Source organism: Corythoichthys intestinalis, chromosome 7 (assembly GCF_030265065.1).
Source record: "Corythoichthys intestinalis isolate RoL2023-P3 chromosome 7, ASM3026506v1, whole genome shotgun sequence".
In the NCBI taxonomy this organism is placed as follows: Eukaryota; Metazoa; Chordata; class Actinopteri; order Syngnathiformes; family Syngnathidae; genus Corythoichthys; species Corythoichthys intestinalis.
Window position 1 is genome coordinate 46,132,259 of NC_080401.1, and position 24,219 is coordinate 46,156,477.

General features: G+C 39.7%; 1 protein-coding gene across 2 annotated transcripts in view; it reads left to right on the forward strand.

Moving 5' to 3' along the window:
• Positions 1-24,219, forward strand: part of tle5 (TLE family member 5, transcriptional modulator) — a 102,452-nt gene that overhangs the window by 23,188 nt on the left and 55,045 nt on the right. For both annotated transcript variants that reach the window (XM_057840499.1, XM_057840498.1), the window contains exon 2: positions 17,316-17,404. In XM_057840499.1, the coding sequence (XP_057696482.1) occupies positions 17,316-17,404 (89 nt within the window). The remainder of the gene's footprint in view (positions 1-17,315; positions 17,405-24,219) is intronic.

The following is a 24,219-nucleotide window of genomic DNA, read 5'->3' on the forward strand; positions in this document are numbered from 1 at the left end:
GTTGAAAATGAATCATCAAAACAACTCTTTTGACACCAAACCTGTGCTTTATTCTTCATATACTTGACACGTAAATAAGTCAGACTCACAGCAAACATATGTACACAATAAATGATGAAGTAAACCGACCAAAAATATGACAAAGTGATAAAAAGCTGGCAGTTTTTGGCCGACTGGGTCACCGCTTCGTGTGGCCATTCGATTCCGAACACACACATACTGTACTTGTCTAGGTGGTTCTTCCATTTTTTTTATTCAATCGCTGGCTGACCTCCAGCCCCGTATTTTCAGAAATCTCCTCCCACGAATTGCTTGCCATTTGGCAATCTTCATAATGTCGTGACGAGATATTGTAGAAGTTGTCGTACTTGCTCTTCGTTGATACTCTCGTCGGCTTGGTCCATTTTTGCTTGTAGAAAAATAATGTTTGAGAATGGTAGTGACTTCGCGCTGAACCGGAAACAACAGTCTGAGCGGACCAATCATAGTCCATTTCCACCACGTCACACGCGTTGACGCGACGCGAAGTCCGAAAAAAAAGGACCTAGAGAGGTTACGGCACAGGGTCGTAAATCGGGTCTTCCTTGATGGCGCAGGTCTAACGCGGAAGCATAACTAGGCCTTAAGGCTGCAGTGACGGTGCACGACGCCCGATCCATTTAGACTGGGAACGTTCATTCATTCGAAACCAGAGCATTCACAGTCATTCTGTCAGATTTTCAGGGCATTATCAGGTCACTTGCGGTTCATTTTAGGGCTTTAACAAGTCATTTCCTATTGATTTTGAGTCACTGCCTATTCATTTGGGTGATTCCCAGGTCATTTCCTGTTCTGTAATTCAAAATAAACAGGAAGTGACCCATACAATACCCCAAAATCAACAGGAAGTAACTGAACATCAACAGGTAAATGACCTTAAATGGCCCAAAATTACCCCATTGCCTGGCATTGGCTGCCACTGACAGCCATAGACGTTCAATCCTTTTGAAGTGGGAGGGAGGGCTGCCACTATAGCTGGGAATCTTTGGGCACCTAACGATTCGATTACGATTACGATTCAGAGGCTCCGATTCGATTATAAAACGATTATTGATGCACCCCCCTCCTTTTTTCTTAAAGTTTTGTACATTAGTTCCAAAATTGTTCAAAAATACTCTCAGGCTAAACCAAACTACTATTTCAGTATCAAGTTAAAATATAGCAGTAAACAAATATACAAAAACAACATTAAATAAAAAAAACTCCAGTCCCCATTCTGTATTAGCAGCTTTAAACTACATTCAATTAATTTAATGTTGTGAATCAACCGTTAAAGTTGTTAAAATTGCTCCCGTTATTCCATAATTTCCCTTTTTAAGTTTTAAAACTATTTTAAAGATAGATTCAAGTCAATATTTTACCGATTTAGGAGTATTTTAGATAAAAAGTTAATTAGGTTTGCTTGGAAGGTTCGCTACAACAGCCTTGCAGGGAAGTTTACTGCTTTAAGATGGCGACCGTTTACTAACGCCCGCATCTAGCTTTTTGCAGATGTGCTGCTACCGCTACCGAGTCTATATTGCATTTAGTCCTATATAAATGATATCTACCGTAACATTATGTAGCTGTACTTGTAGCAGCTTTTCGGCAGCAGTCAGGTATGTTGTTGTGTTTTTTTATCTCGTGGCATGAGTTGAGCTAGAGCCGTGAGTTGAGCGTTGGCATTACCCGAGGGGCCGGTTAATGAGAAGCATGATGTTTAGCTACTCTCGCTCCGTTCCGTCCCGAAGACCGCGCGGCGCGCTGAGCGTGTTGTACTTCCATTTTACTTGGCATATTTCAATAATCGGAATTTGGATGTTTGTGAATCGTTCTCGAATCTTCCACGGCCGAATCGCGAATAATCTAAGAATCGGAAATTTTGCACACCTCTAGCTGCCACCCTCCCGGTTCAAATGGATTGGACGTCTACTAGTGATAATCTCATTCCAATTCACAGCGGAAGCTTGTTTTTCTGTTTATTAGTTGTTTGTAGAATATCCTACAATGCTTTCCTGACCAATGTATCGATAATCTATGTATCGCCATATCGTCAAATCATCGTTATCGTGAGCTTTGTATCGCAAATTGTATCGTATCGTCAGGTACCAAGAGGTTCCCACTCCTAATCAAATCTTATGAATGCAGTGTTCTACCATTTATCCCTTTGAATAATGCATTGGCAACCATTGACAGCAATAGACATCTGATCCATTTGAACTGGATCAGTTCAATCCAGCGCAAACGGACTGGAACATCAATGTCGTCAAAGAAAAGTAAAACTGTCTCTTTACTGCTTATCTTCATGTATCACATGTAGGTCAGGGTCTACAGTAAATACGAAGCTTCTGTCACAATTCCACTAAACATCGACCATCTCCTGACTATAAAATTTAGCAATAAAAAACCTTTTCAGCCAAAGGAATAGAGCATGCAAGGTTACCCTGGGTAATGAAAAACATGCTTCTTCACAACACATAAAGCCATTATGAGCTAGTCTCATATTCCGGTAAATTTCCATTTCCATACTTAACCCTGCCAAGCACAGTCCCATCTATTACCTTGTTCTTGTCAGGATGCACACTGCCGATGGATAAACCCATTCTACTTCTTCTTATTGGACAAACTAAAGCACATATTCCACAATGAATAGGAAGAAACACAAGATAGTTTACTAATGCTAGACTAAAGTTCAAGCTGTTAAAGATCACAAATAGGGTTGCAGCTATCAATTATTTTAGAAGTCGATTACTCGATTATTCAAACAGTTTGATTGATTAATCAGATTAGGAGCATTTAATGCGTTGGAGAATCAATTTTGGGTGATATAGAAAGAAGGCTTGCCAAGATTTCACTTTCAAAAGAGCATTACATTCGAATGCGAAATATAATTCTCGAGTGTTTCTTCAAACTATGCATATTTGCACTTTCATTTCAAAATACATTAAATACTTTAGCTTTGCCTCAAACGGTAAACAAAAAAAAGGGGTTCAAAGTACAGCAAAAGAACAATTGGCTAACTTGCATTGCAAAAGTCGGCTAGCTTAAATGCTACACAAAAAAGAGCATTGTAAAAAAAAAAAAAAAAAAAAAAACTAACAAATCTTTCACACACATATTCCAACAACAAACGGCTAAATATACCTTTAAACTAAAATACAAATGCATAAAAAACATAGTAGCTCAAACAAAAACTTATCTTATATTGGTCTTAACAAGGAGCAGTTGGATTTTAATTTTAATCAGTTATGTCATATTCACTGTTGCCACTACAGGGCAGTGTATCCACCCAAATCAATAAAACTAAATGCACTTTCAAAACAAACCATTACAATGCCACTAATTAAACGAGCAGCAAAACATGATTCGAAGGTTTTTTTCTAATCGAATTACTCGAGTTAATCGATTAATCGTTGCAGCACTAATCGCAAATTTATTTGTTTCATTGGAACAACTCGAACGAATCATCTTGGATATGGAATAACATGTTCTGTTAGGGCTTTGTGATTTTAAGAACAAGATCAAAGATCGGAAAAGTTTTTAGATTTGATCTCTGTAATCAGCCGTATCATATGTGATCAGTCATATGCAGGTTCAAACTTAATCGTTTGGTTTGTTTTGAATAGTCCCTCAAAAAGAGGTTGAACAAGATCAAAGATCGGAAAAGTTTTTAGATTGATCTCTGTAATCAGCCGTGTCATATGTGATCAGTCATATGCAGGTTCAAACTTAATCGTTTGGTTTGTTTTGAACAGTCCCTCAAAAAGAGGTTGAAATTATTTAAAAATCAAACAATGTGATTTTGTGTTTTTATTCCACATTCTGTCTCTCATGGTTGAGGTTTAACCATGTTGACAATTACAGGCCTCTCTAATATTTTCCAAGTGGGAGAACTTGCACAACTTGCACAATTAGTGGTTGACAAAATACTGATTTGCCCCACTGTACTTTTTCATACCACTTATTACGGTAGAGGTGGAGGGGATTGTGATCTTATTTTTGGCTTGATAGCCCAGCTCTTTGCTCTAATAACATTCCATTCCAGTGTTTGTGTTGCGTACTAATATTTTCTGGACGTATCAATATAATCTGACATCATTTTAACCCTTTAACACCTAAGCCTATTTGGGCCGAATTTGCATGCATTTGATGTTGCCTTTATATTTCACAGAAAAAATTGTTTACAATGGCCAAGTTGGGTCCCTTTTTTCAGGACACCTTGAACTTCATGTCTAAACTGTTGTTTTCTTCACTGACCAATTATAATCCACATTTTGTACCCAAAAAGACAAAAAAAATCCCAAATTCTTTTTTCAAAATTTGTAATATTGATGTCCCATTGACAACTGAACATGCTCGACCAACCGTTTTGAAGCTTGATAATATTTATTCAACTTGTTAGGATAAACATTCAATAGAAAAAAATAAGATTGAATAGTTTTATGTTTGACAATTCACCACAAACAGCAGGTATGGTCATATAGGCATTTTTGGCCTTTACACATACTAAGGTCAAAACAGGTTATATACTGTGCAAAATAGTGAGAAAAACAATTATATATATCATCTAACACAAAAAGGGTTTGGAGGATATCTCTTTGTGAAGTTAGGTGTTGTACCCATCACCTTTTCAAAAGTATATACGTACATGCAATCAAGCTTCTCAAACACACATCTACATAAAAAATTGAAAAGATTATAGTGAAGAAAATATATATATAACATTGAAAAAAGTATTTTAAAAAAATTGACAAGTAGTTCAGTTCAATTCAAATTTTTCAGGCATGCGACCCAATAAAGTTTTTTTTTTTTTTTTTTGCTCACTCAATAAAGCTTCTTCTCGAACAGGTCACGGAGCTGCGTCACACACAACGTCACGCAACCTACTGTTTTGCCGTTTGCGCGCTGCTGTCACTTCTACTCGCCGAGACGCCGACTCATCCCAAGAAAACAACGATAAATACGGGTTATCTTCTTCCTTGAGTTAATGAAATAATGCATTAGCTTGCGCTAAATGTATTCATAGATTCATTCTGCACGTTTCAAAGTCACTCGTCCAAACCAACCGGCCGTTGCTTGGTTCGCATGCCTCCCTTTCAATAGTTGGCGCCTCGCTCGGAAATTTATTAAAAATGATCACTTTCGGTTCGTCCTTCTTGACATCACAACGGCTCTTGGGATATGTAGTCTTTTGTGCTGCTTTCGGTTTTTAAAAAGGACAAGAAATGATGGAAATATGGAGACAGATACATGGTCCATGCAGCGTTTTAATGCATATTTATGAGTGCAATAAAACTATAAAACTCAAATGACATTATCTCCCGTTTTTCTTGGTCGATTGACTTCAAATAAAAACTGGTGTGGACATCAACTTCCGTACTTTCAAACGAGAGCAACGTGGGTGACGTAATTGCAGCGTTACGAGGCTTCAAAGATGATATGCGTAAACGCGTCGCTGCCGACACGTTTGGTGTTAAAGGGTTAAAGACCGTATGTTTTCTTTCATTCAAACCTGAACCTTTACACGGATGCAGAAAATGGATGCAGTCATGCCGTCCTTGACCGGCCCATTGCTATAGCGTGCAACAAAACAGCCTTGTAGCCCACAAACCCAACCCAGCCAATTATTCGTCACTCTGTGTAGATCTTCTGCAGTCCTTTAAAGAGGTGGGAGTGAGATAGCATCCAGTCATTAGCCAAAGCTTACAATTCCAACGCTACATCTCTGCCTCCCTCCCCCAACACATGCACACAAACACAACACCAAGTGAGATGTAAACAGCCAGGCAGTGCTGCAGGAAATACGATCCCAACACTCCCGCTACCCTTAGGCAGGATTTATATGGAGGAGGATGTTTTCCAATGTATCCATGTTTGTGCATATGCCCTAATCTCCTTCCATTCTCTTTGTTAACTATTCAGTGGGGTGAAGACAAAAATTATCAGTAGATTTCACACTGATGAGACGGGGTGAGGATTCAAGGATAGAGGTTTCTTATGTGTCTGTGCCTTTGCGTGGGGTTCAGGTGGGATGGGAAGGAAGGCGGGGCAGTAATTTCCTGAAACGACGAATCCCATTTATTCGCCGAAGACTGTCTCAATTGCCTCGCCGGTGCACAAAGCTTTTTAATGCTTTAATTACGTCTCAAAGGAGCGGGGAAGAATCGAATTAGAGGTTGTCCTACATTTAAAGTGCTGCCTGAGCGTGTGTGTGCACTATGCAAATTGGGCATGTGAGAAAGAGGCTGTGTGGGCTGCATGACTCACGGCAGTGAATATTTGTTCCTCATACACACAAGCTCATCACACACACAACACAACATGTATTCTTGTCGCACACACGTAAACCACTGGATGTTGGCATCCAAAATACTTACTCTATAAGCCAGCCACACACTTTCTTTCACAAACACTGTTTTGGCTCCCACTGTATGCAGCCACCTTTTCGGTCACAGCAGATGGCACGTCGCTGTATTATGACAGTATTTCATTCACATTATGGGCGTCCATCTGCTGCTGAGCGCGTGTCGAGCACCTTGTTTTGGCCAGAGGCACAATGTTACATTGACAGCTTCCAGGGTTTTCTATGATTGCAAAATGATGGACTCACTTCTGTACATAGAGCAATTCATTTACCCACCGCCCTCTTTGGCAGCCATCTTACTAGTTAAAGTCCCACTGACTGATTTTTTTTGTTTTGTTTTAAATGGTGTTACTGTAATGGTAATTGTCATTAGAGTAAAGTGTAAATATTCTTTTTCAGCTAGTTTTAACTCATTCGCTGCAATTGATGGAGACTGACCGCCAATCCATTTTGACTTCAAATGGATTCGACATATTGTATAGGCAAAAAAGAACTTTTAATGACCCGGATGGGCAAGTAATAGTCTTCAATTAAAGTGACACGTAAGTTTTATTATCATTATTTTTTGCATTATTTTTATGGCTGTCAAAATGATCGCGTTAACGGGCAGTAATTCATTTTTTTGATTAATCACGTTAAAATATTTGATGCATTTAACGCACATGCCCCGCTGAAACAGATTAAAATGACAGCACAGTGTCGTTTCCACTTGTTACCTGTGTTTTTTGGTGTTTTGTTGCCCTCTGCTGGCGCTTGGGTGCAACTGATTTTATGGGTTTCAGCACCATGAGCATTATGTAATTATTGACATCAACAACTGCGAGCTACTAGTTTAATTTTTGTTTGAAAATTTTACAAATTTTATCAAAACGAAAACATTAAGAGGGGTTTTAACATAAAATATACAGTACATAACATTTATCTTTTAAGAACTACTAGTCTTTCTATCCATGGATTGCTTTAACAGAATGTTAATAATGTTAATGCCATCTTGTTGATTTATTGTTATAATAAACAAATGCAGTACTTATGTACAGTATGTTGAATGTGTATATCCATCTTGTGTCTTATCTTTCCATTCCAACAATAATTTACAGAAAAATATGGCATATTTTATTGATGGTTTGAATTGCGATTGATTACGATTAAATAATTTTTAAGCTGTGATTAACTCTGCCGTTTTACTGGATTTTGACTGATTTTGCAAGGCCCACAGAAAGCTCTGTTCTATTGCTATATAAACATGGAACCCACCAAAAGAAAGATTAGACTCTCTTCTTTCAGCAGGAAAAAAAGTTAGTTCATATCTTTTTCCATTCTTTAGAAATCAGCATTAGAAAATAGCTTAGTTTGAGCAATTTTCCAATTTCTGATGAAAAAACAGAGAAACTGAGCTTTTTGTAAAAGCATACATTTCAAACATAACTTTGACATGACACAGCTATTTTTTTCTTTTTTGACGTGCCAAAAATCTGAATAACGTTTTCCTTCTACAAAATAACATAAACAACAAGTCAAATAGAGCTTTTGTTAGCAAAGTAACTATTTATTTACACGTAACCAAACTATTGAACTGAGAGATGACGCTGCTGTGGCAGCGACAGCCAGGGTAAACTTTTCCCTCATCGCCGCCTGTCTCATCAAGATGGATTTTTTTAGTCCTTCTTTTGTGGTGACCACTCCCTCGTGGCGGAGTTCGCCTGGGGAATTGTTTGGGGCATTTTGTGTTCTTGGGGGGGAACTGGTTTGGCCGTGCGCGTTTCCGGCTGAGTCGCGGGACACTGGAGGGTAGCAGGGGACGCGAGCGGCCGAGCACAGCGGCGCGGGCTCTGCTCAGCGAGCAGCACGGACTCAACGGCATCGTCCGCTGCACTGGTGGTCCCGGTCTTTCTGCTCGGTCGTCCAGCGCCTGGCATCCCGGGCGTCCTCCCGGTTGTTCTGCTCGGTCGTCTTCCGCTTGCGGTCTGGACGTTCGTTTCGTTGAATCGGGTTGCGGTCTTACTAAATGCGGTACTGCCCTCCAGTGGCCAGTTTTGTTGCTTTAAAATGGATTTTCAGCATTGTGCTTTGGAGCCAAGTTGCATCAGAACCTAGAGATGTGTCTTGTGAAAAAAAAACGTAAAAGACGTATAAATACGTCTTTGGGACACTGAAACAATTAAAAATAGAACGTATTTATACGTTTTTGGGAGCATATGAGTGTGCAGCTGACTGTATCTTATTTGAATACTCTTTGCTCTTGATTGGCTGTTGGTGGAGAGGGTGTGTCGGTAGGAAGCATGAGTGTGGTGACTTTGACAAATTGCTGAGACACGGACTACAATCGTTCTTCAATGACACCAAGCTTCACTATTTCACAATAATACAAAAATTAAATATTCACTCACTTCACACTCCTGCTTCAGTGGGGTTCTGCATGCTTGCAAGTAGAGAGGTGTATTTTATCAGTTGTAAGATATTCCTTTAATATGTTTATCTGATAAAAACATTCACTCATTTAATGCCAACACACACGGTGTGTCAAGGCTGGAGCTCGTTGTTGTCTTGCAGCCGTTTAGAGGTGATTGAGGACCAGGCGAGGAGGAAGAGAAAAGTGCCTCTCTGCTGGCTCGATGACAAAGAGCGTTGCGGTGGTGGAGGTCAGAAAAAAAAAAAGACCCAGACAGGAACTGGTCGAGCGACAAAAGAATTGTATTAAATCACAGCAAATACAAATTATAATAATGCTTAATTTATTTACTGTATGCTTAATATTGCACATTTTTGAACCAGGAAGTGGCAACCCCCAGAAAGCTTTTTTCAGTGCTAACCACTCCTGACTCCTGAAACGAGGGATCACTGTATAACTTATTCTAATGTTTAAAATATTGGAAAATCACTTTAGTGCCTCTTGAAACGAAAGTGCACATTTTTGGAAAATGTTTTTTGACCACATTTGAAAGGCATGTATGTGACAGAGACCTAAAATTGTTAGGGAAAAGTTGTGTTATGGTTTGTAGGTGGAGCATAACATTGAAGTTTAAAGACATAAAACACCAAAATGGAGTATGGGGTAGCCTGACCAAATGTGATAAAACGTTCAAACAATGATTTCCACATTGATTCGCACGGTCTGATCCATTGTTGTTATATTAACTCATTTGCTCCCAAAACGTAAAAATACGTTCTATTTTTAAATTGTTTCAGTGTCCCAGAAAGGTATTTATATGTCTTTTACGTTTTTTTTCACAAGAGACATCTCTTGGTTCTGATTCAAGTTAGCTCCAAAGCACAACGCTGAAAATCCATTTTAAAGCAATGAAACTGGCCACTGGAGGGCAGTCGGGCATTTGGTAAGACCCGCAACCAGATTCAAAAGAATGATCGGCCGGGCCACCGGCGAAAGACGACCGACTGGACGTCCAGGATGCCAAGCAGCGAACGACCGAGCGGAACAACCGGGCGGACGCCCGGGATGCCAGGCGCTGGACGACCGAGCAGAATGACCGGGACCACAGGTGCAGCAGACAATGCCGTTGAGTCCGTGCTGCTCGCCGAGCAGAGACAGGCGGCGATGAGGGAAAAGTTTACCCCGGCTGTCGCGGCCACAACAGCGTCATCTCTCAGTTAGTTATGTGTAAATAAATTGTTACGTTGCAATCAAAAACTCTATTTGTCTTGTTGTTTATGTAATTTTGTAAAAGGAAAACATTATTCAGATGTTTGGGATGTAACTAGAGCAAAAAATAGCTGTGTTAAAGTCAAAGTTATGTTTGAAATGTATGCTTACACAACAAGCTCAATTCCTCTTTTTTTTTTTTTTTTTTTTTTAATCAGAAATTGGAAAATTGCTCAAGCTAGGCTATTTTCTAATGCTGATTTCTAAAGAATTGAAACTTTTTTTCTGCTGAAAGAATTGAGTCTAATCTTTCTTTTGGTGGGTTTCATGTTTATATAGCAATAGAACAGAATTTTTTGTGGGCCTTGCAAAATTAGTTAAAATCCAGTAAAACGGCCGGGAGCGAAAGGGTTTGCACTGGAGATGTCCCGATCGATCGGGTCCGATCACGTCATTTTCAAAGTATCGTAATCGGCAAAAAAATATCGGACATTGCTTTTTTTATTATATATATATATATATATATATATATATATATATATATATATATATATATATATATATATATATATTAATTAAATCATTTTCTAATTGTATTTAACGTTACAGACATAATGTGTTACACTCTTTCAGAGTCTTTAGTTTAAGCTTAAGGTAGGGTTATCAAATTTATTGCGTTAACGGCAGGAATTTTTTACATTTATCACGTAACAATATTTAACGCAATTAACGCATGCGCTGCACGACCCAATCACGCATTGTCGCGTTCATTCTATAATGGCGCCATTATACCCACACAGTATATAGAGCTAAAAGGCAGCGTAAAATGATTAGAGTGAATTTTGGCAGCCTTTGGAGCCTTTTTTAAATGGCTAAAGCCTTACAATCCCTCTCCCAACAATTAAAATAATCGTGGGAAGCAGTGTGGGGAAGAAAGGTAGTAGTTGATCTTTTTCTTAACACCCTATGTTAATTCCCAACACAGAGAAGATATATCAATTGGTACCACGACGCACAGTCATGGTTGCACTTCCCATCATGCATTTGGGCAGAAGTTAAATGGCTACAGTATCATTTACTGAAAGCTCAACAAATACACTAGATGGCAATATTTAGTCACAATATACAAAGTCACATTTATCCTTTAAGAATTACAAGTCTTTCTATCCGTGGATCCCTCTCACAGAAAGAATGTTAATAATGTAAATGCCATCTTGAGGATTTATTGTCATAATAAACAAATACAGTACTTATGTACTGTATGTTGAATGTATATATTCGTCCGAGTTTTATTCATTTTTTTCTTAATGCATTGGCAAAATGTATATGATCGGGAAAAATTATCGGGAATGATAGGAATTGAAACGGGAGCAAAAAAGAAGCAATTGGATCGGGAAATATCGGGATCAGCAGATACTCAAACTAAAACGATCGGGATCGGATGGGGAGCAAAAAAACATGATCGGAACAACCCTAGTTTGCGGTGATAATGGCTGGAAGTGAATGAGTTAAGGAAAGAAATGTGTCTGAAATCGCAGCACTTCTGAAGAGCTCAGAAATTATATCTATCTCTGCCTCAGTCAAATTCAGCAAAATCATGCTAGATTAAATGCTGCAATTTTAAAATATAGTCTATATTTTTGACTGATTTTCTTCCACAATATTGTCATTCCACCCGGCGTAAGTACACATCGCTATGTTGGAACTTTCAGCTTGATGCAGAGTTGTCTGCCAAATTGGCAAAAAGAATCCGGATACAGCAACTTTTCGGCATGCACGTCCTACGAAAATAGAGCCCTAGATCTATTTGGTGTAGCTTCCAACATTTGCGTGCAACAGAAAGGTCTACCTAAGGCTGTTGACTGCAGACACACACACACAAATATGGTGTTTAAAATGGTTGTACACACTGGGCTTCACTGGGTAGAAACAAGATCTGGGGCAGCAACTCCAGCCTTGAGGCCAACCTGTATGGAAACACACACAAAAACACACACCCGGTATGCAAAAGCCAAGCAGTGCAGGGAGCAGTTATCGCAGCGTGATGTGTGAGGCTGCCTGCAGCTAAGTGCCTTGTGTTGACACATGCTCAGCGTGGCACAGCACCAAATAGCCGCGGTGCTGTTTGATGAGTTTGTTCCTCGCCAGTACGGTCCGGAGAGATAATGGAAAAGCTTATTTGGCTTTACAGTCAGCGTCTCTAAGCAACCGCTTGAGTTTTGTGTGTGTGGACTTTTGTTTCCGTGTGTAATGCCAGCTCCTCCTTTGACAGTGAAATGCCGGGTTTTAAAGGAAAAATGGGGAGTACTGTATTAATGTCTTTAAATATTTTAAATTTAATCCAGGTTTTTGAAGCTCGTCACCTAAAGTTATTTTTCAGTCTTCTGTCAACAGTTTCATTTACAGTGGGGCAAATAATTATTTAGTCAACCACTAATTGTGCAAGTTCTCTCACTTGAAAATATTCAGGAGCCTGTAATTGTCAACATGGGTAAACCTCAACCATGAGATACAGAATGTGGAAAAAAAAACTGAAAATCACATTGTTTGATTTTTAAAGAATTTATTTGCAAATCATGGTGGGAAATAAGTTTTGGTCAATACCAAAAGTTCATCTCAGTACTTTGTTATGTACCCTTTGTTGGCAATAACGGAGGCCAAATGTTTTCTGTAACTTCACAAGCTTTTCGCACACTGTTGCTGGTGTTTTAGCCCATTCCTCCATGCAGATCTCCCCTAGAGCAGTGATGTTTTGAGGCTGTCGTTGGGCAACACGGACTTTCAACTCCCTCCACAGATTTTCTATGGGGTTGAGATCTGGAGACTGGCTAGACCACTCCAGGACCTTGAAATTCTTCTTACGAAGCCACTCCTTTGTTGCCCTGGCTGTGTGTTTGGGATCATTGTCATGTTGAAAGATCCAGCCACGTCTCATCTTCAATGCCCTGGCTGATGGAAGGAGATTTTCACTCAAAATCTCTCGATACATGGCCCCATTCATTCTTTCCTTTACACAGATCAGTCGTCCTGGTCCCTTTGCAGAAAAACAGCCCCAAAGCATGATGTTTCCACCCCCATGCTTCACAGTGGGTATGGTGTTCTTCGGATGTAATTCAGTATTCTTTCTCCTCCAAACACAAGAACCTGTGTTTCTACCAAAAAGTTCTATTTTGATTTCATCTGACCATAACACATTCTCCCAGTCCTCTTCTGGATCATCCAAATGCTCTCTAGCAAACCGCAGATGGGCCTGGACGTTTACTTTCTTCAGCAGGGGGACACTTCTGGCAGTGCAGGATTTGAGACCCTGGCAGCGCATTGTGTTCCTGATAGTAGCCTTTGTTACTGTAGTCCCAGCTCTCTGTAGGTCATTCACTAGGCCCCCCCCCCGTGTGGTTCTGGGATTTTTGCTCTCCGTTCTTGTTATCATTTTGACGCCACGGGGTGAAATCTTGAATGGAGCCCCAGATCGAGGGAGATATCAGTGGTCTTGTATGTCGTCCATTTTCTAATAATTGCTCCCACAGTTGGTCTCTTTACATCAAGCGTTTTACCTATTGCAGATTCAGTCATCCCAGCCTGGTGCAGGTCTACAATTTTGTCTCTGGTGTCCTTCGAAAGCTCTTTGGTCTTGGCCATAGTGGAGTTTGGAGTGTGACTGACTGATGTTGTGGACAGGTGTCTTTTATACCGATAATGAGTTAAAACAGGTGCCATTAATACAGGTAACGAGTGGGGCCTCGTTAGACCTCGTAAGAAGAAGTTAGACCTCTTTGACAGACAGAAATCTTGCTTGTTTGTAGGTGACCAAATACTTATTTTCCATTCTAATTTGGAAATAAATTCTTTAAAAATCAAACAATGTGATTATCTGTTTTTTGTTCCACATTCTGTGTCATGGTTGAGGTTTATCCATGTTGACCCATTACAGGCCTCTCTAATCTTTTCAAGTAGAAGAACCTGCACAATTGGTGGTTGACTAAATACTTATTTGCCCCACTGTATGTAAGCACAAGCAGCACAGTATTAATAATGCAGGTAGACCACATTAAATCAGAATTTGGTAGAAAGCTCATTTATTTTTCTTTGTGACATTTAATATTTAATATTTTTGAAAAAAAGCAAGCTGTATTTTTCTAAACTTATTGTGTCTCGGGTTCTCTGACCATGCTTGTATGAATGCTAAGGGAGCAGAGGATAAGTCATTCTTAGTAGCGGCATGCCAGTTTTAGTAGGAAAATGTCACCTCCCACGTGAGCCATTACGCCGACTACTGAGGAATAATGAGATTTTGCCTTGAGTCGGGTTTACACAAGCAGTCGGTGTAAAGTTGTCTTCGTTGAAAATGTGGACAGATTTACAATGACAACAAATGACATCAGTCAAGCATGGTGAAAGAGTTATTGTTCTTGGTGGCTATATAGGGCTCTGACAAACTGCTTTCGACATGGCGTGGAGGCTAGCTGGTTGGCAGGCGTATCCAAAGTGGCGTTCGGGGAACATTTATAGTGAATACAGCTGCCCCCTGTGAGATTTAGGGTCTACCTACACTTGCTGTGCCAGATTTGGCAAAGACCTGCTAACACCGTGTTCATGTGCATCCTACTGCATCATACAATGCAGTATTACTTACCATACTTACACAAATAGGGCTTGTTTGCACTAGTTAATTCTTTGTGCATTGTGGCGGTAACCAGTGACAGGCACGTGACTACCTAATTGCATGACACGTGAAGTTAGCATGTAGTGAAGGGCTGTAGCTACTGAATATTGTACCTATTGTCCCATGAAAAATTAATTTGCATCCATTGACTGCGATGGTCATACAACCCATTTTAACTGGGCACTGCTAATCCTCTGGTCAATAGTAATGTAAAAGTTTATTAATGCACCCATTTCTTTTTCCATTTGTTTTTGTTTAATGTGAAATAAAGTGATTGCGTCTGTCCTTGACCATTTGTGGGTGGATTTCTATCCATTCTAACTAAGGCTGAAACCATACGCGGATTTTTAGGGGTCCAGGGGGGCAGGCCCCCCCTGGTGGCCGAAAGTATCATTACAGGAAATTGACTTTCCTATATATAAGAAGTTGTAAAGCAATAAAGCTACAACAAAAATGAATTAAATGAACAATTTTTTTTTTTATAATGGGTCAAAATTATTTTTTTTAACAGATCATGTGACTAGCACCTTAGACGGTCAGTTGCTTTGCATATATTAAAAAAAAAAATTTTTTTTTTTCAAATGATTTTATACTTTGATTGAAAATATATATATTTTTTTTGATTAAAGAAAGTTTTTTGGGGGGATTAAATGATTTAGAAACAAATGTCCTACCCATAATATAGGCCAAACACAAAAAGGATTGCTTCAATCAAAACTTTTTCAATGAAAAATTAAGTGTTCAAATGCAAATTTTTCAATCTCAAATATTTTTTTGCATTCAAAAACGTTTTCTATGATTGAATTTTTTCTTTTTTTGGTTGAAGCGATTTTTCTTTTTGAAAATATTTTTTGAAGCAACTTATTTTTTGATTGAATAATAAAGATACAAATGTCCTAGCCAAAATGTGGCCCAAACACAAATCAACATTACTTCAATCAAAAAAAAAATTCAAAGTAAAATAGCTTTCTCGTGCTTTTTTTTTTAAGTTTCAAATTAATTTTTGCATTTAATTACATTTATTTTTTTGATTGAAGCGACTTTTTTAATCGAAAATATACATTTTGATTGAAGCAAATGTAACTTAATGTAATAAATGTAACTTTTTCAAATACCTTCACAATTCAGCTTGAAGTGAGTTTAGACATGTTGTAAGTAACAATGAAGACAAAATGCATGACTTTCTTTCAAAAATATTTTATTACAGCTTCCTGACTTAACTGTAGTCTTCAACTGTACTGTTTTAAGTACATAAAACTTGAAGTTTTTAATAATGGTTCTGAGTATAAATCATAAAAATAATTTATTAGTACATTAATCAGACAAAAGTCCTGTTCTTTCAAATTTAAAAAAAAAAAAAAAAAAGTGCTATTGATTGACATTTTTATTCTTGTGGGAAAAGCGCTGATATAAATTATGTCAATGACTCATTTTTCTTTAAACAAACTAAACAAAAAAATTGAACGAGGAGAGGCAGACTGTAATGAATCAGTTTTCTTGAATTGAACAAGTATTCGTAAATACAATTCAAATCCAATTTCAAAGCACACTCGCTTGCATGAAAATTTAAAGATTGAATGGGAGTTTGTGTTGAAAGGGGACTCAGCTGTTAGGTGAATGGGTTTATTTGTGTTGTTTAAAAAAAAAGAAAAAAAAGAGAAAGAAATGAGCCAACTTTACTATCTATCAATAACTCAAAGTGCTTATATGCTTCTCCAAAACACAATACAAACCAGCACTTAACACACTGATTAGCATAATTGCTAACTCGCTTAGCGCTCCGTGCTAAGTAGTAACATCTCCTCAACAAAGAATACAAACAATACAATTAGCTTCATTTACTCACCTCTAATGGAGGCACACTGGATCTAACAACACAAAAGATAATCTAACTCTCGACACTCCGTAATATTGCTGAGTCAGCAATACAGCCTGAGTGTAGCAGTGAACTCTCTCTCTCTCTTGCTCGGATCACTGGCGCGCACAAAGACTCAAACAGGACTGCTTATTATGTAGCTGCCGGCAAAAATGGATTATCAAATTTGGCAACTAATGAATTAATCGGTTTTAATCGATTAGTTATTTCAGACTTAATTTTAACTTGAGGCGGTAGGTGATGGTAAATCAGCTAACATCAAAATACCATGTATTGGTGAATGTTGACATACTGTTGTGGTATGGTAATTCAGTTTTACAGTGGACACATTGCACCATTTTAGGTCAGTTTGTGAAAAAGGTTTTGAAATGATTTATTTGAACTCATTCTTCATTCAACTAAAGCTTGACATTTGAACAAGGGTGTGTAGACTTTTTCTGAACAGCAGTAGCCTTCCTGAATTTTTTATATCCTGTGCTGCTTTGCTTTGCATACTGTTAACTAGCTTTTGAAGTTGCTCCCAATGCTGGTCTAAGCATAATAAGTCCCTCACTTACTTTTTGGGTTGCTTTTTTTTTGGCTATTGATCATTCCAGGGTATGGGAGGGTGTCGCAATTATGTTCTTATATGTGTAATTGGATGTGATCCACATTGGCCAAGTGGCCTCTTTTGGCAATCACTGAACCGAAACCATTGAAAAAGTGCTCTAGATCTCTCGCCTGCGTTTTTAATTATTTTTCCTCTCAGTCCATCGCACCCGCTGCCTTTTTCACACTGCTCTTCCTCCCTTGCCAGGCTTCATCGCAGCAGCTGAAATTCACAACGTCCGACTCCTGTGACAGGATCAAGGACGAGTTCCAGTTCCTTCAAGCACAATATCACAGGTGAGAGTTAAAAACAGCTACAAATGATGCTGCCTAGATTCTTTGTAATGGGCTCTCTGCACGTAATCTCCTGGGCTGTCAAATTACAGCGCTCTTTTCCAGTTTTGAAAAATGGCCTCATTCTAAACGCTGTGTTTACAGGGGGTTTCCACGCTAATCATAATACAGAAGATGTACATCATTTTTGTAATGCCTCATTGAGTCCTACAAGCAGTAACTATGGCTAGGTTCATACCACAGGTTCTAAAGTACAAATCCAATTTTTTTCATGTTTTTCCAACTCGAGTGAGGCATTAACTTGACAATCTGAATGGAAAAAGTTGCATAAAAGTTAACCATTTCAAATCCAATTTAGGTCACTTTCGTATGTGGTTAAAATCTGATCTAGGCCAAATTTTTCCAGAATGTGGCTGCAGTCTGACCTGTCAAGTCCCCCAAATCAGAATTCATGCAGCAATTTCGTCAGCAAAGAGTGAGAGAGACAGGGCGCTACGGTGCAGCTGTGCATTAGCTTTAGCGCCTAGCTTGAACGCGGCTTTTGGGGAAGGGACAGGCTTGACAACAGTCATAAAAAATGAAACGGTTTGAGGATAAGCCTGGGAATGCTTGGTTTTCTCTCTGCTCCAAATGAGCAATATTTCAACATTGCTTACACGGCTGAGAGACGGGGCAAACTGTCCGAATGTGTGTGTGTGTGTTTTCCGAAATTTCAGCAACCAGCACACTTTTGCTCAATAGACGATGGTTATTCATTAGAAAATGCAGAATAAATTAGATTTATTGATTACAATCCTACAAGAGCAAGCAAACAAGTATCAAAAACAAGCATAAGAAATGGCAACGATGACGCTAGATTTGAGTTTGTCAATCCCAGAATCCCTGCGTTACCGTTACAGCACAACAAGATGTCCCTTAGCAATGAAAATCGCTTACAGTGACAAATGAGCGGGGAGCCAAAACGCTCCGGCAAAGCGGCGAAAGGACAAAGCTGGGCGATACGTACGTTTCATCCACCAGCGGACTTCCAGGGAATGGGTGGAATCTCCCGACTCTTATAGGCACGTCTGACGCGGGGACACAGGTGGCCACTCCCTGCCCCCACGAAAATGCACCACCCAAAGTCGTGAGACTACCCCCCCCCCCCAAGGGTATGAGATTCCCCCCCAGTTGAGGCTCCCAGGGGCTAAAGTAGAATGTTTATTTAAGTTATCTCGTGAGATTCCCTCCTAACTATGAAACTCAAGCGCCTACTATGGTGCAAAACAAGTTATCTCGTGAGATGCCCTCCTAACTATGGGACTCAAGCGCGTACTATGGTGCAAAACAAGTTATCTCGTGAGATTCCCTCCTAACTATGGGACTCAAGCATGTACTATGGTGCAAAACAAGTTATCTCGTGAGATTCCCTCCTAACTATGGGACTCAAAGTAACAAACAGTAGAAGTTACAATTTATGTCACAGAAGCAATCATACATCACAAATGCATAAGGTGCTAATGTTAAGGCATCACATAATATTTTCCCCCATCAGTGTGTCATGCACGGACAGTGCGTACATACTATCGATCCGTATAAATTTTTAATATAAGACAAAACGTGGATTATTTATGTCTGTTATTTATGTCCTCTTTTTGGAAATCCAAATACGATCACCCTTGAATGACGTTGAGCCAGCGTGTGTTGTTATTTCACGGTTTCCCCTACATACAAGAGATTGTGGCGCCCCGCCACAACAAAATAAAAGCCGCCACGCCTTGCAAATGAGATGGTTTTTTTTTATTTTTAATAATTATTATTATTTAAAAATTTTAAGGCCGTTTCAAACTAGCAGCAGCCGAGTGTGAAGAGTTCAGCGGCAACCTATTCATTGTGTATTGTAATGTCCGTAACTTTGTGCTGCCCCTTTAAGAGAAACTCCGACTGGGGAGCTGTGACGCAGAGGGGAAGCGAGTAGGAAGAATAGGAGAACGGGCGAGAGATAGCGGTCGCATGTCGCGGCAGCCCGCTGTTACATTGTTATTGTTTTTCTTTATTATTGTTACCACAATAAAGTGGGTAAGCCAATACTGACTCCTCTCCTTCTTCCCCATATTCGGGGCATTACAGTAGTTTGGATCGGACTTTTCGGCGAAAGTGAGCAGTGGATGGCCGTCTTGGACGGAAGGCCAAGTTTGGATGAATTTGAGCCGAGAGACGAGGCCCATGCTCTATTTTCAGAGCGCCGCTGTGCTAACTTCGACAACGAGGGGCAGGCGTACTTATATCTGTGCTATCAGGCTGTTTTTAGGCGGACGGATATACGCAATCACGGCTGATGGAACTTTGATAAATGCACTTTTTTCACGTTTTGCGAGCTCTGGGACACTCCAAAAATGACTCTCGTACCTCTCCTTGCTAAGTTAATGATACTTCAATGTGCGTTTGTGTGGAGATGTAGTTCACAAACAACAACAAAAAAACTATTCATCTTCTCACCGAAACTAGTAAAACTCTTTACACGGCTATTAGAATTTCCCCCCCACTTCTTGAAATGGGTCCTTTGACAGAGGGTCTATTATTGTTGTGGTAATGTAGTACGTATTTGGGCCAAATAAAAGGAAAAAGAAGGACTAAGATGGGGGTCTGCAACCCGCGGCTCTAGAGCCGCTTTAGCGCTGCCCTAGTTGGTCCCTGGAGCTTTTTCAAATATTTTTGAAAATGGAAAAAGATGGGGGAGGTAAATTTATTTTTTGTTTTAATATGGTTTCTGTAGGAGGACAAACATTCTTTCAATTCATTAATATTGTAATGAAGTTAAACTTGAGGTGGCATCGTACAACAGAGTAGTCACGTGGTGCGTCATTCTCTATATGATCACTGTAGGGAAAATAAACATTTAATCATGAAGGCTAATTATGTATTTTTATTTGTCATTTTGATGGTAGGCTAATAATATACAGTGTATCACAAAAGTGAGTACACCCCTCGCATTTCTGCAGATATTTAAGTATATCTTTTCATGGGACAACACTGACAAAATGACACTTTGACACAATGAAAAGTAGTCTGTGTGTGTGTGCAGCTTATATAATAGTTTATTTATTTTCAACTCAAAATCTAGCCATTAATATCTAAACCCCTGGCAACAAAAGTGAGTACACCCCTTAGAAACTACATCCCTAAATATCCAAATTGAGTACTGCTTGTCATTTTCCCTCCAAAATGTCATGTGACTCGTTAGTGTTACTAGGTCTACGTGTGCATAGTGAGCAGGTGTGTTCAAATTTGTAGTGCAGCTCTCACACTTTCTCATACTGGTCACTGAAAGTTCCAACATGGCACCACATGGCAAAGAACTCTGAGGATCTTAAAATACGTATTGTTGAGCTACATGAAGATGGCGAAGGCTACAAGAAGATTGCCAACACCCTGAAACTGAGCTGCAGCACAGTGGCTAAGATCATCCAGCATTTTATAAGAGCAGGTTCCACTCAGAACAGGCCTCGGGTTGGTCGTCCAAACAAGCTGAACCCACGTGCTGAGCGTCACATCCAAATGCATTGTTTGAAAGATTGTTGCAGGAGTGCTGTCAGCATTGCTGCAGAGATTGAAGAGGTGGGGGATCACCTTGTTAGTGCTCAGACCATACGCCGCACCCTACATCAAATTGGTGTGCTTGGCTGTCACCCCAGGAGGAAGCCTCTTCTGAAGACTGTACACAAGAAAGCCCGCAAACACTTTGCTCAAGACATGTCAACAAAGCACATGGATTACTGGAACCATGTCCTATGCTCTGATGAGACGAAGATTAATTTGTTTGGTTCCAATGGTCTCAAGCATGTGTGGCGGCGACCAGGTGAGGAGTACAAAGATAAGTGTGTTTTGCCTACAGTCAAGCATGGTGGTGGTAATGTCATGGTCTGGGGCTACATGAGTGCTGCAGGTGTTGGAGAGTTACATTCCATTGAGGGAATAATGAACTCCAACATGTACTGTGAAATACTGCAGCAGAACATGATTCCCTCCTTCCAGAAACTGGGTCGCAGGGCAGTGTTCCAGCATGAGAATGACCCCAAACACACCTCCAAGATTACCACTGCTTTACTGAAGAGGCTGAGGGTAAAGGTGATGGACTGGGCAAGCATGTCTCCAGACTTGAACCCAATAAAACATCTTTGGGGGATCCTCAAGAGGAAGGTGGAGGTGCGCAAAGTCTCAAATATCCGGCAGCAAGCAACGTCGTCATGGAGGAGTGGAAGAGCATTCCAGTGGCAACCTGTGAAGCTCTGGTCAACTCCATGCCCAGGAGAGTAAAGGCAGTTGTGGATAATACTGGTGGCCACTTAAAGATATTGACAATTCACATGTTGTATGTCAAAATTGACAGCTTTCACAAAGGGGTGTACTCACTTTTTTTGCCAGGGGTTTAGATATTAATGGCTATATTTTGAGTTATTTTGAGGGGAAAATAAAGTAAGTCTATTATATACTGTAAGCTGCACACAGACTACTTTTCATTGTGTCAAAGTGTCATTTTGTCAGTGTCAGTGTCGGCGAAGACGGAAGGCAAAGACGCAAACCTTGGAATCCTGCCTCCAAAGTGGAAGAATTCAATTGCGGGGGCTTGAGGGGGGCTTGCTCCGCATGCATATCAAAAGCTCCCACGGCGCGGGACCGCGTCGATAACATCAGCACTCGTACACGTCACATTGGGCGTGCGCAACGGTGCTGCTAAACATTAAAAACAGCAAATATGGCGGAACGTCGGCTTTAGTTTACTGTTTTTATAATATTTTTAATTTAAATATGTTAAATGTTTCCATTTTTGTACCTTTATGAACAAAAGAAAATGCCATTGCTTGGAGTGGGCGAGCATGTTGTCTTCCAGGCTGAGGTCAAAGTGCATCATTCGCTTTCGCCTTGTAAATCTGCACTGCCCCCTTGGGCCTGGCATGAATACGACATCGTTTTCACACGGAATTTCGACATTGTTTGAATAGAGACAGAACCATACACCATGGTACCTCGACATCCGATCGTTTCGACACACGATCTTTTCACATCCGACGTAAAATTTGACTCGCCATTTGTTTCTACACCCGACGACATGCTCGAAGTACGACGATCTATGACAGCGGCGCAGTTTTTTTTCCCTACAAGACGGACTCACGGAAGATATTTTTTGTAAGAGCAATCAACATTGGTTCCAATAATGCTAGTCCAGGTGGGCTAAAAAGGAAAAAGGTGATGCTTACAAGATAAAGCTGAAACGAATACTCGAGCAACTCGAGTAACTCGAGTTTAAAAACTGATACGAGTAATTTCATTTACCTCGAGGAATCGTTTAATTTTGCCAGCTCTAAGCATCACGTTTTGCCCGGGCTACTTTTAATGCGGGACAACGCGCTGACGTCACGTGTGTAGAGGAAGAAGGAATAAAAAAAATACCTTACTGCAGCCGACAGCCGTTACAAACTTCGCCGACGTTGCTAAAAACTACGCCCGCATGTTGCTACGTGGTAGCAGGTAGCGTCTGTATGCTTGTCATAGATATCACATGTACGTAGAACTAGATGCGAAATGACCGACTCGGCGGCGTTAATAAAACAGCCGCCATCTTAAAGCAGTACACTTCTCAGCGCTCATAAATAAGATTAACGTTACTGTCACTCGATCACGTAACGTTAGCCCTGCGGAGGGCTAGGTTTCTATTCATTATGACTACTGTTGATGCGTGGTTAACTCTTACATACAGGCTTTATTTAAATCTGTGAAAACAGCGCTGTAGAGTGATTAGGGTGTAAAATAAAAACTTAATAATGCTAACTGTCAATTTTAGCTCAGTAGTCATTGCTGGATAAAACACCAAGTAGCACTGGTGCCTAATGTGCTCCAATACAGCACAACATTTATTTTGAACACTGCAAAAACTCAAAATCCTATCATGACTTACAGTTTAGAATAACTTAAAATTTAACTAGAACTTATAGCTTGACACAAGTGGAAATGGCTTGAAACACGTGGGAAAAACACCTAACTTTTAAGTGATGTGTGTTATCAAGCGTAATGACATTTTTAGGTAAGAAATATGTGTGTTTTTTTTTTTATAAGATCTAAAAGTTTTTTGAGTGAAAGCAGTCAATTAGTCTTTTGTTTTTTCACACTTGAGTCACATTTGAGACACAATTGTTGGCTGTTTTAAACAATGTACATCAAAAATAAAGACATTGATTGACTGAAAATGGTTCAATATTTGATGATATATCTTGTTTTCTCATCTATATTTATAATTGCTCTTTACCTTTTATCCGATTACTCGATTAATCGATAGAATTTTAAGTCGATTACTCGATTACTAAAATATTCGATAGCAGCTGCCCTACTTAGAATTGAAATGAAGTTGGAAATAATAGCATCGTGTGCGCATCCGTGAACTGGCTCGACTGGCTTATTATTGTGGTTAAATCGCCAAAGAAATCGCCAGCTTCGTCAAGTTTCTAATAATTTATTTCATCAATAGTTGCAACGCCTACTATCCCCCTCAGATGAACATGTAAAGTGAAAGTGAAAATAGTAGGGCTGTCAAAATTATCGCGTTAACGGGCGTTAATTAATTTTTTAAATTAATCACGTTAAAATATTTGACGCAATTAACGCAGATGTCCCGCTCAAAGAGGTTTAAATGACAGTACACAGTGAAACGCTCACTTGTTGTGTTTTATGGAGTTCTGCCGCCCTCTGCTGGCGCTTGGGTGCGACTGATTTTATAGGCTACAGCATCCATGAGCATTGTGTAAGTAATTATTGACATCAGCAATGGCGGGCTCCTAGTTTAT